We start from the raw sequence: 18407 nt of genomic DNA, 5'->3' as shown, positions 1-18407 counted from the left end.
CCCGGCCGGTTCAGATTCTACTCAGATATTAATTAGTAACGATCAACATTCAGATGTGGTTTGAGCTCTCAAAGAGCTGTACGGACTCAATATTGGAGCCATGCCTCTATTTATATTCCAACACCTTTTACCACATCATTTACATGCGTACAACTCATTGCTATATCTCTAGTATCATCTGCTTCGCTTATTCCGCTTCGACCGTGTATAGAACGTATTTTTGCACCCCTCTCTTCCTACATTCATGGTTCATCTTTCATTTGTCTCATCACAATCTTCGTTTTCATCCCATATCTTATAAATACACGCATGGTTGATCTTTCATTTGTATAATCACAACCTTTGGTCTCAACCCACGTCTTAAAAAGTGCTACATTACATAAAATGGTACGCATCGCTCCTCATGAGCAGCCCATGAATCACATATCCATGCCTGCAGAGACAATTTGGCATTCACTCCTCTCTTTAGCATTTCTACACGGCGCTGGATGGTATATTTGCATAAACACTAAAACAGTGATAAAACAAAAGAGCATAAATCACTACAGCCTTTCAACATAACAACATAGAAAAAGCCACATACCAATGGACGTTGGCATATACTATAAACTGCGGTATTTCTTCTTTTCATGATAAGTATGTGCCGCCTCAATAAATCCATTAAAAAAAAGTGACGCGCTCATCTCACAAATTTTTTAACTTGCCTTGGAAATTACATACGGATTTCTGAACTGTGAGTACGCTCAGCCTTGGGTGCACACATCTTTGTGAACCACAGGCACAATGCGTCGAAATTAATTGTTATAAATTCATTGTTAAACCTCAAAACTTTTAGAAATATCAGGTAGAATCATGGGAAGACGGAAGATTGGAAGTAGAAGACAACCAAAGATTGATGTGCGTCAAGCTATACTGATAACCTCTTATGAAATTCTTCTAGAGAGATTGGGCAACCCACTTCCACAACATTTGAGGATGATGGTGTTTGTTGCTGGATCTGGTTCGAAAATAAAGGTTACTCCAAGAAAATCTCTAACATTTGAGGATGATGGTGTTTGTTGCTGGATCTGGTTCGAAAATAAAGGTTACTCCAAGAAAATCTCTGACATGTCTCAACGTCTCAATACCATACGGGATCTGGTTCGAAAATAAAGGTTACTCCAAGAAAATCTCTGACATGTCTCAACGTCTCAATACCATACGGTGTAAGCTTCCCCACACGAACCTTGGAAAAATCCTCTGGGCATAAAGCACAAAGAAGAAATAACAATCCCTGCAAACAATAGGGTGCACAAATTAGCATCACCAAGATAACTTTCACTATTCATCATCACAAACAGTGTCACCCTTTTATGCGTTTCTTGAATAATTCACTAAACGAGCTGCTAAATTCTGAAATAAGTTAAATAAGTGCGTTTAAATTCATAACGAAAGAACTGTAAAAAGAATCACATTCAAAATGCATGCTTGATGCTTCATCTAAATTTCACACTAATTTCACAAAACATAAACATGAATCAAAGCATGCAAGTTGGTAGAAATATCAGGATGCTAGTAACTATTCGGCGATTCTTTCAAATTTAGAAAATGAGAATTTAGGTTGGAACTTCTATACTTAATGCATGACTATAATTCATTTTCTTTTGGCATATAGTTTTAAAATACACTACACTTTTATCTCCCTAACTGTTAAGTGATATCACTTACTAGTAACAAAATGCTTTCTCCAATGCGCATTTTAGGTGTTCTAAAGATCACCAATGGGCCAAAAGTTCTAAGATTCCTCCAAAGTTTTGAACTATACACAAAGGTATAAAAAGTAACTATCACAATGCCTAAAATGTAAAAAAGTCCTTTAGATTGATATGAATAGTATATGTTTCTGTTATGGTTGACGAATCTGATTTGCACCATCTCTGCTTGGTAAGCTATATTATACCATGAACATCAACAAAGTAGTCTGCCTATGGGGTAAAAACACTGTTACGAAGCTTTGACCATGTTGCACTGTTTCAATCATGGACTTCAATATTCCTCAGGAACAGGTTGAACATATCCAAGCTTATAAGATAGTTTTAATTTCAAAATTTCTCAAACTAATTTTTCAGACCTTATGGGAGACGTTCTGTTCCAGCATATATGAAGATATTAGCTTTCTTTTTGACTTTCATATAAAAAAATGCAAAGAAAAAGATATCAGGGCAATGGTTTATGAACAGTATAAACTTATTGCTTTACTGGTAGAATATTGTGACTTGATCTCTTCGTCGACTGGTTAACATCACATCTCTGTCGACCTAGTATAAACTTATATTGCTAGAATATGTTTTAATAACAAAAAAAACACACATTTAAGGGAATCTAGACAGATGGAAAAAAATATTGCTAGAATATGTTTTAATAACAAAAAAAACACACATTTAAGGGAATCTAGACAGATGGAAAAAAAGTGTAAATGTAAATATATAGCCATACACACACGTATGAAAAACAAATCTTTTACCATGTAAAACATTCTGCCATCAAAATCCATTTTGCACTCACAATATCCCCAAAGAGTAAGAAAGTTTGAAAGATGCATGTTTTCATTGATATTGAACTTGGTCAGAGAAATTAGCACTATTTATGTACTAGTCATATTTTGACATTAGTCTCTGGAAGTAGTCATATTTAGCGGTCTCTCGAATCATTTAAATTGCACTAAATTAGTTTTGCTAGTTAAATTAAAAACTTGAAATCTAGGAAACTCAGTTATCTTAACAAATTTAATCATTCACTTATAGCTAATAGTTATAATCTAAACCATAACAAACCATATCAAGAAAGGAATTCCATATTGTAATCAGCAATAGGCTTCCCATGATGCAAGTTTCTCCTTACTAACTCATCAAGAAAGGAATTCCATATTGTAATCAGCAATAGGCTTCCCATGATGCAAGTTTCTCCTTACTAACTCAGTTATTATCTTAACAAATTTAATCATTCACTTATAGCTAATAGTTATAATCTAAACCATAACAAACCATATCAAGAAAGGAATTCCATATTGTAATCAGCAATAGGCTTCCCATGATGCAAGTTTCTCCTTACTAACTCTCCAACATAAACCATAACCATAACTAAATAATTTCAGGTTCTTAAGAACGGAGCTCACTATCAACTTTTACGACTTTTTACTAATGCGTTTTTTGTTTTTGACATCTAAACTTCCCAATGACTCCTCATCAAAATGCTACTTCCACAAAACAGTGATTTTGACAAATATTCTAGTCAGTGTTCCAAATATTGGTATCCAAAATATTAGCATTCCAAATATTCAATGATGTATCCAACAATCCAAATTAAATAAGATGATACACCCTCAAAATATTAGCATTCCAAATATTCAATGATGTATCCAACAATCCAAATTAAATAAGATGATACACCCTCCTGCATTCCACCCATCAATACTCTCATACCTTTAGCTTAGTTATAACAAAAACTATGGTACTCTCATGCCTAAAACCTGCAGAATTGTAATGAAAGAGTTGCCCTTCTTCTAACACATTTCAAGTAATAACCAAAATTACATTATACTAATGAATACCTGATGTGTTGAATCGACTACCCCTCCCTGCTCAATCTCCCCAAGTAGAATAGAAGCAGCTTGAATTCCAACGTCCTCAGGAGGCAATAACTGTGGTTTCTCCTCGGAATCATCAAAAGTCTCCATTTCATCAACTTTTGGATAACAAATCGCCACATCTGCTGAGATGAAACAGCCTGAATCCGTTTCAGCAACCAACGACAGACCATAACCTTTAGATCTGCAACACATCAATGTTAAAACCAAAGTACGAATACATATTGATTCTAATCCTTAATAGGATGGAGTTTTCTAGGGAGGACCAAAATTATCCATATAATTGCATGTTAATCAAAGATTACAGCAACAACATTAGTTCTGCTGCAAGAGTTGTATTAATACAAGCAACTGGAGTAGGTTCTTGAATCTGAGGATTCAAATAACAAACAAGCAGGAAGCTTTTCCAAATTATTAGATAAAATGTTTCCCAGAACACATTAAGCACTACTCATCTAGCTCCTGTCTTGCGACTTACCTACGACCACAATAAAATCTGAAGTGCTTTTTAGTTAAAACTTCCAAAATGGTACTACCATCTTCCCAAGTTGTATATAAAGGAGGATGGGAAGTGCTTTTTAGTTAAAACTTCCAAAATGGTACTACCATCTTCCCAAGTTGTATATAAAGGAGGATGGCATATTGTGCTAACAAGAGGATAAAATAATGGTACTACCATCTTCCCAAGTTGTATATAAAGGAGGATGGCATATTGTGCTAACAAGAGGATAAAATAATAAAGGAAGAAAAAAAGAATGAATTGCAACCAAGACTAAGATGAACTAAAATGCATCACATTTATAGCATAGCATGAGCTATAGGATCAGTATCAATTACAGACATTACATCACGTAAGTGTAAGAAAAATGTGACTGATAGGTCCCTCACTGCAGAAATATTTACCTTCCAGCATTTGGCTCAGACCTATGGTCCTTCTCTATCCGAACATCCGGAAGGAGACGATTAAAAACCCCACGTGTAGCATACATCATACGATGATCAAAATCGGCAGATACCTTAGTGGTGAATGTTACCCCTCTAATTCTCTTAACCCTTCCTTCATCTATCCAAGTAATCGCCTGCAGAAGACATTTGAGTTGCTTCATAATTAATGTGGAAAAGAGAACAAACAGAATATATATATGGCATATACAATAGAATAGGGTGACATACCGAGAAGCTAGGTAGACTAGGAACTCCTAGAAGAATCTCTCCACCCCCAAGAGGAGGAGAACCCCTACTTTCAATTTTCAACTGCAATCCTTCTTTAGGAACACCGAAACGCTCAAGAATATGGAATGTTGTATGACGATAAGTATCAACACTCGGATCTTTGGGATCATTTGTAATTCCTGCAAGTAGAGCATCATGTTTTAATTTTCTGAAGTCATGTGCCAAACAAATGTTGGAAGTACACTGAGATAAACAGAATTATGAAGAGTAAACCATGTGCATAATTATTTTCCAGTTGTTTCAAGGCACTAAGCATTGCATATGCAAGTATGTTCAACCATTTAATGACCATAAAAATAAGGGAAACAGAGAGTAAATAAAGAAACCAACCAAACCTTGTAAGGGGAAAAGGCGGCGGTTTTGCTTATAAACCCAAAGTTTTACTACGATCTATCTAAAAACCCACCTAGTCCTATTTGATCCCATATATGCAAAATACAAAGTTTGCTTACCTAAATACCCAAAGTGTAGAACACAAGTTTTTTTTAATCATGTTTGTACAAAGAAATAAAAATCCCCCAAAAGCCCCTTCTCTCTTCCCTCTTCTCTTTAAAGAACCCAACCCTTAATCCGTAGTGGAACTGATCAGTCACCAGAGCTCTGATACCACCAGATCCTCTCCCTCTCCATTTGCGCCTGGCGCCGTTGCCATAGGTTCAAAGTGGAGGATGAAATAGGATCAGGGATCATAAGAGTCGTCACAGGTTCAAAGGTCGGTGAGTGATGGCGTGGGCAGAAGGAGAGGGAGAGGCTCTGGTAGAATCACATGTACAGGAGATCTGGCGACTGATTGTCTCCACCGAGGTTTGGGGCTGGGTTCTTTTAAAGAGGAGAGAAAGAGATAAAAGGACTCTTTGGGGAACTTTATTTCTTTGTACATATACAAAATACAAAATCTTGTATTCTATACTTGGGATTTTTACGTAAGCAAACTTTGTATCTTGGGCTTATGGGAACAAATAAAACTAGGTGGGCTTTGGGATAAATGAGAATAAAAGTTTGGGTTTCTCAGCAAAAAAACCCCAAAAAATTCCAAGATATCAGTCATCATCAACTATTTTTATACTAAAGGAAAATGAAGTACTGTAGCATGAGCAGTAATTAGCTCCCTGTCCCGCTGTTAGGCTGACAAATTTGTCCATATCAACTCAAAGAAGCCTCCACATCAGCGCCCTATACCCGCTCCTTTCCATCAGGTTTGAAAAAATAACAATATAATAGTAGTTTCTCTTCTCATGAAACACTGACACCACATCATTCAATCCTTTCACCCACGTGAACTCTCAACTCAAGTCTAGTTTACAAAATTTGTGTAACACCCCTAAAATTTCTAGCAACTTATTATTCACGAAGTTTGATATAAGCTGAAAGTTGATTAAATATAATATAATATAGTGGCACGGTTCCTTTGTGGATGGCTGGATAAAAAAAATCAGGGAACTTATAACTGAAGACGATCATAAAGGAGTCAAAATATTATTTTCAGGTAAGTACAAAACATGAGGTGTTACGAAAGAACCCAGTAGAAAACTCAGATACAAAGTTAAAACCTATAAGCATGTATTAGAGGATAATTTAATAGTAGAATTCTTTTAGTTAAGGTTGATATTTTTTTCAATAATTGGTAATTAGAGGTTACCTGGGTATTAGTGTTAAATATTTAAACTAGCCCAAGCATTACACCTATCCTATTGTGTTGTCACTCACTAAAGCTCATTTGGACACTCGCCGCGTCTTCTCCTAATCAGCTCCTTAGTAACTTATGACCACCTGGAATTCCAGACTTCGTAACTTTTGATCCAATAATCCAACTGAGATAATTCAAGTTTTTGTCAAAGATCTCTTTGATATCTATGTATTACGAGTTATAATTTTACTGCAGTGACTTTCCATTGGGACTGATTTAGAATGTTTGTGACTGAACAGTAAACTGTCCAGTTTCCAGGGTTGACCACCTGAACTTTCAGTGTCCATAGCTTTTGATCCGATTGTCCAAATAGAATGATTCAGGATTCTGTTGAAAGGTATCTTCAATAGCTACACTCTGGTATACAATTTATAGCCATATGATTTCGTATGAGGTCCTGAAACAGCTATATAAATTGACTGTATACTAAATTCCTGCACACAGAGATTTCTGTGCGTCTATAAGAAAACAGTCATAACTTTTATATCACAGATCAAATCAGTATGTCATTTGCAGCATCATGAAAATAACGGATAGATCATGCATCGATATGAAGATTCAATAATTTTGAAGTCAATTGGAGCTGCAGACAGTCAGATAAAGTGACTGATACACCAAAATCTTACTCTGTTTTGGTACAAACAAAAATTCATGGTTTCCTAAGAAATTAAGAAATAATCTTAAGAGTGATTCTACCTTATAAGTAGATATATGAACTTGATATGAACTTGACAGAACACTATAGAAAAGGAAATTTTGGTGTTAGAATTGTGTAACCAAATCATCAATAACAAATCGACTAGACCTCATAGTTGTCTAACTAGAGAGTCAAAAATGACACATTAGCATGAACTAGTTAACTATAATTGATAGTATGTGGTGATCTAATATATGTGAACGTGTAGGTTAACAATCCCAGACTTGGACGTTGAACTTGAGAATCCAACTCAGATAACCAGCAGGTAACAATTCCTAGGTTTTGAGTCATTTCTTGGAATTTTTGTATGCAACCTTTGTGCTACGAGTGCTACTTTACTTGTTTACATGAAAGTTCATGTCTGAAATACAAGTGATTGATATTCATATTTCTTGATTTGTGTCGCTCGACATTTTCGTGTTTTGAGTGATGATTTATATGTTTGGCAGTATCATTTAATAAAATCTCTTCAAAATTTGCGGTCATGCATTTTTCTTTCATGCTCTATTTTGGTGGACCATTGCCCTGAGTGAAGTAATGCTTCACCGGTGAGTGTATAAATGAAGGCATGTGTGTGATATAGTCCCCTAATTGAGAACAACTCAGAATCCTATAAATAGAGCGTGACTGTCAACTGATAGATATATTTGAGATTTTCAGTTCTGATATTTTGATATTCTTGCGCGTGTGATAATTTCCATTGATGCATTCCTAACTTTCTTTGTGTTGCCTACTAAGCCTTTCGCTCACCACCCATTGTGTTGCAGCATTTATCCACAGGCGACTACCCGAGCCAAAGTAAAGAACATATAGCACCAACTGATCTCTAGATATGAAGCGTTAATAATGATTCTGCAACGCATTTTGTGAATTATAGAATCAAGACCTTATGACTATGTAGTAGTTAAGTGTTGCCGTTGCAATTATCCACTATGAAGGTATTCTACATAGACTCTACTGTCAACTTTAAGACTCTGGGAGTTGATATGTGCACATTTAATATGTAATAGAATTTTGTGAAATTTTAAGATGGTATATTTGGGTGGGGATGTTACAATTTGAATTTTAAAAAAGGATGCAATGAATTCAATCTCTCAATCTCAAAAAATAAAAGGAAAGAGGAAAAAAACTAAGCTTTTCCTTTCCTCAACTAAAAACTCAATGACCTTAGATCTAAAAAGATTTCTTTCATTTCCGACCTTTGTCCTTTGCCCTTCGTCGAAAGACAACAATGACATGGACCGTACTGCGAGCTTGAGTTCTCTTTACGCAAAGAAGATGAAGATCTTTGGGCGATCTTGGGCTTGCACCTTCAATCTGTAGGGTCTCTAACAATTTTTATCAATTTTGTTTATTTTGACCAAATTTAGAGGAAATTACAGCTATTGATCTTGGAGTAAAGTTTTTTTCTTTTTATTTCTGTTAAATTAGGGTTTTCGTCTTCACTTTTCTTCCTTTTGCTTCAACCTTTGAGATTGAGGAATTTTGAGAAACAAAGGAGGTGCTAAAATCTTTTGTGCTTTCTTGATTACATTATTCAGGTGAGAATTATAAGTTACTTCATAATCTCATTTATGATCTCCTTTGTTGCTTGAAATTAAAAGTTACTTTCTTATAACGTTTAAATCATATGGACTCTTCATTACTCAATCCCCCACTTTAAGACTGAGACAACCTTTAGTGGCACCATAATCTCATTGCTAAATATTGCATACATGGAAGATTTTGATTGTTTTAATTAAGAGATGCATTGTTTGATTTTCTTTTTTGCTAGTAGTTATTAATAAGAATTGTGACTTGATAGTCTGAAAGTTCAAAGTGTTAATTTTGTATTGTTTATGACAATAAGTGATCAAGTAGAAGGAAATTGCTAGTTTAAAGTTGCTTGATCCTAAGTTGTAACGAAGTTGCAAGTATTTTTTTTTTGTTAAAATTCATGTAATTTGTTGGATCATATTGCCTAATACTGTGATACTGTGTATTGCAACTTTCATTAATTATGTTGCCCTCTCTAATTTTAAGGTTAACATTTTGAATTCTAAGATAAACTCATATAAAGATGCTCATATGTGTATGTAACTCTTTATAAGCATTCTTCTGTGCAGTCATTCTAATTGATCTTTATTGTGGTAAATAAATGTTGGCCTTATATGAATTTGAGTTTCTATGTTGCCTCATTAGCTAATGCGAAGATAAGAACACATAAAGATATTTAGATAGTAATTTTTCAAAGATAGTTTAATAAAGACTGTGCCTTTCATATTACAAATTTTTTCTATGTTTCTGGTAAATAGGAACCTGTAAGGAAGGTACCTTAGGCACTTTAGAAAGATTACTGGGTAGGAAGCTTTCTCATAATATATGATTCCTAATCTGTATAATGTCTCCAGGGAGCACTTAGCCTAGTTTTCTATGATTTAGGAGTAATTTATATAATGCTTTAATTTTGGACATTTTAACGTAAAGGGAGTCAAACTTAGAAAAGTATTTTTCTTATTTCATATTCATTTTAAATTTTTAACTATTTATCCTTCCAAGGTGTTCATTGATGTTAAATGAATTTCGAAATTTCTTTTTTTCTTTCATATTGCTTATATAATTTATATTTGACAGGTTAACGAAGATGTCAATGACTGAATTCTCGAGGACTTTTACATTGATAAGTCTGATTTTGCTTATGATTTAGAACTTTTTGGGGTTGTTTCACTTATTTCCATAACTGATTTGATCGATCCTTTAATCTTCCAATAGATTTTGATTATTCTTTTCGTAGATCCATTCCTTCCTCACAAGAACAAAAACCAAGTAGTCCAGGAGGCATAGGCACACCTCAACCAAAGGGGTGAGCACCTAATGCATCTAATATTTAATTTTTTTCATTTTGGCAAAAGATTATTTTATTTTGTATTTTTTAGCTGATGGACCCTAAGTTATTAAGGAACCAGAGGTACAGAATGAGGCATAACAAGAATGGAGAGGTTGGAGCCAAGAAAGATGAGTAGAGTATAAACACAGTTAAGGTTGTGTTTCTTTAAATTATGCTTTAATCAAACATATGTTTTGCTTATGGATCTTATGCTTATGTTTTGATATACTACTTTCCAATTGAGCTGTTCAAGTAATTACATCATTTGGGATTATACATATTCTAATGTTGCCTGTTCTTTCCTTAATTGTTGTCAATTAGGTTCACTCTATTTATTTATTGCTCTGACGCAATTTAACTTTTAGAAACTTCCTATACATTTATGATGTGAGTTTTAATGTTTACATGAAAATGTTGAATCATTTTTATAGTTAGGTTGTGTCAATATTGATTCATATTTGCTTTGAAATGTTTCCATTTAATTAAGGTGAACTTGAGATGATTAGAGATCTGTTAGTGAGAATTACTAGAAAAAACAATTAGCACAATAGAACTTTCAACATTTTTTGTATTTTTACTTGACTTTTTTAACTTTTTTCACTATTAATTAATTTTTCTCTTCTCTATATTTTGTCTATCTAAAATTAATATAAAAATTACCTTTTCTAACTTTAATCATTCACTTACAATCTCACTAGTTTTTGTTTAATTATTTTGTTTTTGTAATGAGTGTATGGGCACCAAACGGCCTCCAGACTATGTTGTCATTGACTTCATGATCATCAATCATGAAGATGCTCTAGACGCAATTTGTCGGGTTGGATGGTATGTAGCAAAGCCTGTTGATTTTTACGATGTTTGTGTTTGAGAATTCTTTTTATCCTAGTTTGTACTATTTTCAACCACCCGCTAGAAAGAAACTTAAAGAATAAAAAAACTCCATGCGTTAAGATGTAATTATTTTAGCACTCTTAATGATCCAAGCTTGTCACATTGCAATCTCAATTTCATAATTTCTTTGTTTATTGAAAACTGATCTATATTAGGGGGTAGATGATGATTTTTTTGGTAAAATGCTTAGTAATAGTATTTTTTAGCCAATTTCTTCTTTTTTTGTGTATTATGTTCCTGTTAGGTTGATAAAACACTATTACATAGCAATATAAAATGGATTTTTTTTTGCAAGGACATTTATCAAGATGATAGTGTTGACTCTATTACAAGGTCATACAGTAACAAATTCTGGATAATAGCATAAACATGTTATCGTTTAGATACAAAAAACTACAAAAAAAATCTATTTTCAGTTTAGGTGATAACAAAAGCATATGACAATTAGGTTCACAAATAATCAAAACATATATGCAAGCCGTACAATGAACTGTAACTTAATCCAATTTACATGATATTTCTAATGCAACTGCAAGTGCTCACCCTATCGATTAGTTAGCCTTATTGTCTATAATATTATTACAGTAACTATGTCACTGCATGTTGATATTTAGATCTTACAAGATAAACAGGTGAGAAAAATCTTGCACATATTAACACTTTACTCCTCTGAGTAACAGACTAAAAGTCAAGGCAATAAAGTAATGACAGATGATGTCTTATTTACTCGCAGTAAATCAGGAAATTCAATATGGGATTGATGGGTGTAAGATAATTGTTGTTTATTTCTGTGTATTTAGATAAATTTAGAGGTTATTTGGTACATTTACATTAATATATACGCAACTGTTTTAACATCTTCTGTTTTTTATTTAAGAGACATAAACAATTGAATTTCTGTGTCACTATTGTGTACTCCTTCATGTGAATATGAGACTAGAAACATATCTATCCATAACAGATACCATAAACTATTATTCCATTATTTATTGGAAGTTAAACAACTTTATATGCTAGTTTTAATTGTTTCCATAAACAGAATATCCGTCAATTATTTCTATAAATAAAACATTAAATATAATGAAATAAATAGATAAATGCTTATACTAAAACAATTTTGTGAGATAAAAAGTAACTTCTTTAGCTTGAAGTTGTATAACATAAGAAAGTACCTCATAAATTTGAAGTTGAGAGGTTTAAATATATGTAAGGTGTTTATAAAAGAATTGGACTGTACAGTAATTGGGTGAATGTGTGTGTGTTGAAAATAAATGGCTACAATATTCAAGTGATTGTTCTTATTTATGGTAATTGGAAATGTAATATTTTGTGATATCCGAAAAATAAGTTGCTTGCTGTGCTTTGCATAGGTAAAATACTAGTAAAACTATAATGGTGGAAGTGATCAAGAAGAAAACGTCTAAACTACCATGCCATGGAACAATGAATGAATCACGTACTTATACAGCAAGAGATTGTGAAATAGTAAACATCATAAGCCCAAACAAAGACCAAAAAGGGAGGCAAATGCATTACATAATAAATAAATAAATAGTATATCCTAACTCTACAGAACTCATATGCTAAAATTCATCAACGAAATGAAGAAAACGAGAAAAGATCAAACCTTTAAGCCTAATAGAGAGGGGTTTCTTCCCTCTTAGCCCAAGAACTACAAGAGGCTCCAGAAAGTAACCAATGGATCGACCAAGACCGCAATCATGCACCAAATTCCTCCCTCCCATCAAAACTCCAGGCTTGTACTTCAGCTTCGTCCCTAAATCCCAACAAATAATATGAAAAGGCAGTTAACTTCACTAAACTCAAACACCGACTTCAAAACCCAAAACCCTAAAAGCAAACAACTTTCATTTACCGGTTTCATTGATTTCGACCTTGCAGTCATCGGAGATCTTCTCGATGAGGCGGAGCAGCGAGATTTCGTAGGACCTGAGCCCTGGCGGGGTCTCGTTTGATCGAATCTCTTCGACGATGATCGATCGATGAGAGAGAGTCGAGAGGAGGAGACGCTGTTTGAAATGGCGACTGCCTTTGAACCTCATGTATGAAGGCTTCTCCATTGATTGAGTCTGAAGGGAAATTTTTTCGATGGAAAATAAATGAGAAAGCTTGGTTTTGGGGGGCAAATTTGTTAAGCCAGAGAAATAAAAGCTAGGGTTCGGTCGGCTAAAAGGGGAGAGAAGGCCGGGGGGCAAATTTGTTAAGCCAGAGAAATAAAAGCTAGGGTTCGGTCGGCTAAAAGGGGAGAGAAGGCCGACGGTTTTGTCGAAACGCGTGCAGGGGAAAATTTTCCAAAACCTCTTAACGTTTGGGTGTTTTGTACAAATGCCCTAAATGCTGTAAATCAGAAAAGATTTATGTAGATATTATGGGGGTTATTCATTGGTGTAAATTTAAGTATGTTAGCTTCTAAAATCAAATGTGCAATAGTTCAAAAAATTAAAGCTAAATATTTTTCAGTAATACTTGATTGTACTCCGGATGTAAGTCACCAAGAACAAATGACTTTAGAAGCTAAATATTTTTCAGTAATACTTGATTGTACTCCGGATGTAAGTCACCAAGAACAAATGACTTTAATATTACGATGTGTCGATATTTCTACAAGCCCGATAAAAGTAGAAGAATTTTTTATAGAATTTTTAAAAGTAAATGATACATCTGGACAAGGGCTTTTTGAAGAATTACAAAATGTGCTAAAAACTCTTAATCTTGATATTGATAATGTACGAGGTCAAGGGTATGATAATGGGTCTAATATGAAAGAGAGACACCAAGGTGTACAAAAAAAAGTACTTGAAATAAATCCTAGAGCATTATACACATCTTGTGGTTGTCATAGTCTTAATTTAACACTTTGTGACATGGCAAATTGTTGTGGTAAAGCAAAAGATTTTTTTGGAGTGATACAACGCATTTATACATTATTTTCTCACTCAACAAAGCGATGGCAAATTTTGATAAATAATGTAAAAGGTTTAACTGTGAAACCATTGTCGACTACACGTTGGGAAAGCCATATTAAAAGCGTTAAAGCAATTAGATTCCAAACGCTTGAAATAAGAGAAGCACTACTTCAGTTAGCAGAAACTGATAATGACTCCAAAATAAGAAGTGAAGCAGATTCTTTAGCAACACATGGAATTAAAAATTTTGAATTTTTATTAAGTATGATTATTTGGTATGATATATTGTTTACTGTTAACTTAATTAGCAAATATTTACAATCTAAAGACATGCTTATTGATATTGCTATAGATCAAGTAAAAGGATTGATTAGGTTTTTTGAGGATTATAGAGAAGTTGGGTTCACACAAGCTATGACAATTGCTAAAGAAATTAGGTTTTTTGAGGATTATAGAGAAGTTGGGTTCACACAAGCTATGACAATTGCTAAAGAAATTGCTACAGAAATGGAAATTGATTATGTATTTCAAGTAAAACGTCAAATCCGTAGAAAAAGACAATTTGATGAGAATGTTAATGAGGGGACAACACAATCAGCCGAAGAATCTTTTAGAATCAATTATTTTTTGTATATTGTAGATCAAGCTATTGATTCACTAAAGAAAAGGTTTGAGCAATATAAAGCATATGAAGATATTTTTGGATTTTTGTTTGGTTCAGAAAAGTTAAACTCATTAGATGATAATAATTTGAAAGCATGTTGTGATAATCTTGAAATTGTTCTAAAATATAAAACATTTTCTGATCTTGATGGGAAAGATTTATTTGGAGAACTAAAAATATTACGAAATATTTTACCAAAAGAAACAAAGATGGCTATTGATATACTGAATTTCTTAAAAATACGAAATTGTTTTCCAAATGCATGTATTGCTTATAGAATATTATTGACTATACCTGTTACAGTCGCATCTGCAGAAAGAAGTTTTTCAAAATTAAAATTATTAAAATCTTATTTGAGATCGACCATGTCACAAGAAAGACTAAATGGACTAGCTTTGATATCTATTGAAAATAATTTTATTGATAAAATTGATGTTAAGGGCTTAATTAGTGATTTTGCAGCTAAAAATGCAAGGAGGACAATTTTTCGATGATACTTTATATGCTAAAGGCTTCGATATCTCTTATGAAGGTAAGCAAGAGATACAAGAGAAACATAATATGCAAGTATTTTTTATTGTGGACTATTTGCTCTATTGGAAAGCTTTATTAATGTGGGATTACATGCATTTATCTTATCAGTAATATTCAGGTGACCAAAGAGATGAAGAATGGACAATAGCACTTGAAAAGTATGTGACCAAAGAGATGAAGAATGGACAATAGCACTTGAAAAGTATGTTAAAGACTATACAGATGCAAAAAATTAGGTAACATTTTAATGTCTGATCAGTAACATTTTGTTCCTTAGCATTTTAGGGATTCGAATTGGAATTTATTGATATTTTGTATATAGAGAAAGGCCCCGTGTTTACTTTTCGCACAGGGCCCCTAACATCTCAGATCCGGCCCTGCTCCAATCACATCATCATTATCAGAAACTAGAAATATAAGTGGTATTGGCTCCCTCAAGATACCGAAGGTCGAGTATCAGGATGAAGAAAGAAAGTGAAACACTGAAGCCTATTCAAACATTGGCCAACAAAACAAGGAAGCTCAAGAGCATTGTCAACATCAGAAAATGGGAAAAGCTTTGTTGAACTTGTCCAGGTGTTGATGTTTATATCTCTGTAAAGATCTTAGAAGGTCTCAATGCCACCAGAAAGGTTAACCCCACCTAATCCTCATTGAGGAAAAACATACATAAGTTAAATAAAACCGAAGCTGACAAGAAATCTAAAGAATTATAGGCTTTCCTGGTTGTTGACGAAAAACGAACGCATGCCAGGTTCTAGATACCCTTTCAGAAACAGGATAAGCTAAAAAAACACATCTGATATTTCAGAAAATTGACTTGCATCGAAACACATACCATAAGCGACATTTCGTGGAACTTTATAAAATAAGCAAGCTAGAGATGTCGCTGTGACAAGTCTAAACGAGCATCGGAACTAAAATGAGAACCAGACTGATCTGAACAGAGTTTTCTCACCAACGAAATACAAGTTCGATAGAGTTAACAGAATATGTAAAAGACACATAATAAATCAAACTATATAATTTAGCTTAACGACTTTTCTTGTACATAAAACAGTCATACAAAAACACGAAAATAAATCAAACTATATAATTTAGCTTAACGACTTTTCTTGTACATAAAACAGTCATACAAAAACACGAACTTATTAGTCATAAATGTAATCTTCCTAACGACTTTTCTTGTACATAAAACAGTCATACAAAAACACGAACTTATTAGTCATAAATGTAATCTTCCTAACAGAAAAAAGTATGGGGGATTAGTCTTACAGATCATTGTTACTTAGATGTGTCATCTGATTTTGTGCAAATTATGCCAAACTTGATTAGAATACTCTAGTATAGAAAAAATAAGAACAATTTAAACAAATCAACTGAACTTCATGAAAAGAAAACTATATAACACTAACATAAAAATAAAATAAAAGTAGTATGCATTAGAAAGATTAATACCAACAAATGCACTGCTCTTCTTATATTGTCCAAGTAAGATGTAAAGGAAAAAACCAAAGCACATACTGTAATAAAATATATAAAGTATGCGCTAATCTTGGTGTTTGGCAACCAACCACTAGACAAACTAATGAAAGAGGGGGGGGAGGGGAAGGGGGGGGGATCAACCATTAGATAAGCCATTGTTGGAGAATAAACAAATGAAGACATTGATCTCCTTAAATTTAATTATGCGTTAACTGTAAAGTCTGTAATTAATCACCAAACAAATTTAAATGTTATATATCTACAAACTGAAATATCTTGCAAACTGGTAAGGCTGCAGTAACGCTTCATTTATCTTATCCGCACAATGTCATAGTCCACACACTTACACTACACTTTAACCATATAACTAGAATATCCTGCAATACCACTGAATAAGTTCCTTTTATGTAAGTTTAATTATCCAGGCTAATCTAACTTTGTCAACACAAAATAACAGTGAACCATACCTATGAGACACTAACATGGTTTTTGCAGACATCTATGAGCAACAACATAAACTGATAGTGGCAATTGTGACGAGCCATGATGATATTAAAAAAATTCAAAACTTTGAAGGAAAGATACCCCTTTGATGATTTAACAAGTTTTTCTTCGTGTGCTAAATTTGATGAACAACTTCATATAAATGAACAAAACCAACAAAACCAGCATAAAATTAAAAAATAAACTAGAGCCTATTCATCCTAAAATCATCAAAATCACGAAGATTATGCACCAAGATGCAATTTTTCATCTTTTATCATGTAATTTAATAATTTAATAACTCCTCGCAATAATTAATACTCTTAGTCTTAGTTATTGTTAGCATAGATTATACATTACTCCATTTACAGCCAATGTTAGACAAATTGTTAAGGAGGGGAAAATTAAACTAGAAATCAAAAGGAGGGGAAGATTATGCACCAAGATGCAATCTTGGTCTTTGAACCGTAGCACGATTGGTCTCCTTGTCTATTGATAAGTCTTATTTCATGAAAATTAAACTAGAAATCAAAAGGAGGGGAAAAGAAGATTCTAGCTTACCCTTTGATGACCAAGATTGCAGTTGAAGATGACCAAGAGAGCTCGCGGACGAGGGCGGCTAGGGCTTCGGGATTGACTCCGCGATCGCAGAGGGAGATGATGAGGGAGAGGGTGATGCCGGGGCGGAGGCGGCGTCGGAGGCAGAGGAGGAGGCGGAGGAGGAGGGATCAATGAGGAACTCAGCCGCTCGAGAGAAAGAGGAAGAGAAAGACGGGGTTCTAGGTTTTTCTTTTGGGAACGCGGGCTGGCAAATGGGCAAATATACACCGCCCATTTAGTACCCGTTTAATGTGGATTAAAATGAACCCGCCCAATTACACCCATTTAATTAAATGGATGGGTTTTGAGCGGGCTAAGTGATAGGCGAGCCGGGTGGGTAAATGGGTATGGGCAGAAATTGCCTTCCCTACTAAAAGGGAAGAGGAGGCCGACGGTTTTGTCGAAACGCGTGCATGGGAAAATTTTCCAAAACCTGTTAACGTTTGGCTGTTTTGTACAAATGCCCTAAATGCTGTAAATCAGAAAAGATTTATGTTGATATTATGGGGGTTATTCATTGATGTAAATTTAGGGATATTGAGATAATTTTTGGAATAACACTTTTTGATGTTATTTATTTGGATAATTGGGTATTGAGTCAACTTTATAGTGTTATTGGTTTGTTGGGATAATTGTGGGACAAATCTCCACTTTTCCTAAAATTACCCCAACTATATAATGACCCTTCAGACCCCACCCTCAAAATTACCCCAAA

General features: G+C 34.0%; 1 protein-coding gene across 1 annotated transcript; it reads right to left on the bottom strand.

The window, feature by feature from the left end:
• LOC109823889 (probable RNA 3'-terminal phosphate cyclase-like protein) lies at nucleotides 567-17888 on the bottom strand. Its single transcript, XM_020390318.1, has 8 exons — nucleotides 17654-17888; nucleotides 12876-13089; nucleotides 12627-12776; nucleotides 4799-4977; nucleotides 4529-4704; nucleotides 3590-3809; nucleotides 1178-1273; nucleotides 567-1061 (listed from the first exon to the last, which is right to left on the bottom strand). Exons 2-8 carry the CDS (start codon nucleotides 13078-13080, stop codon nucleotides 924-926), a joined length of 1164 nt encoding a protein of 387 aa, XP_020245907.1. The 5' UTR covers nucleotides 13081-13089; nucleotides 17654-17888; the 3' UTR covers nucleotides 567-923.

Source organism: Asparagus officinalis, chromosome 9 (assembly GCF_001876935.1).
Source record: "Asparagus officinalis chromosome 9, Aspof.V1, whole genome shotgun sequence".
Classification (NCBI taxonomy): domain Eukaryota; kingdom Viridiplantae; phylum Streptophyta; class Magnoliopsida; order Asparagales; family Asparagaceae; genus Asparagus; species Asparagus officinalis.
Note: the sequence above shows the minus strand (reverse complement) of the source record. Positions and strands in the feature narration are given on the sequence as shown.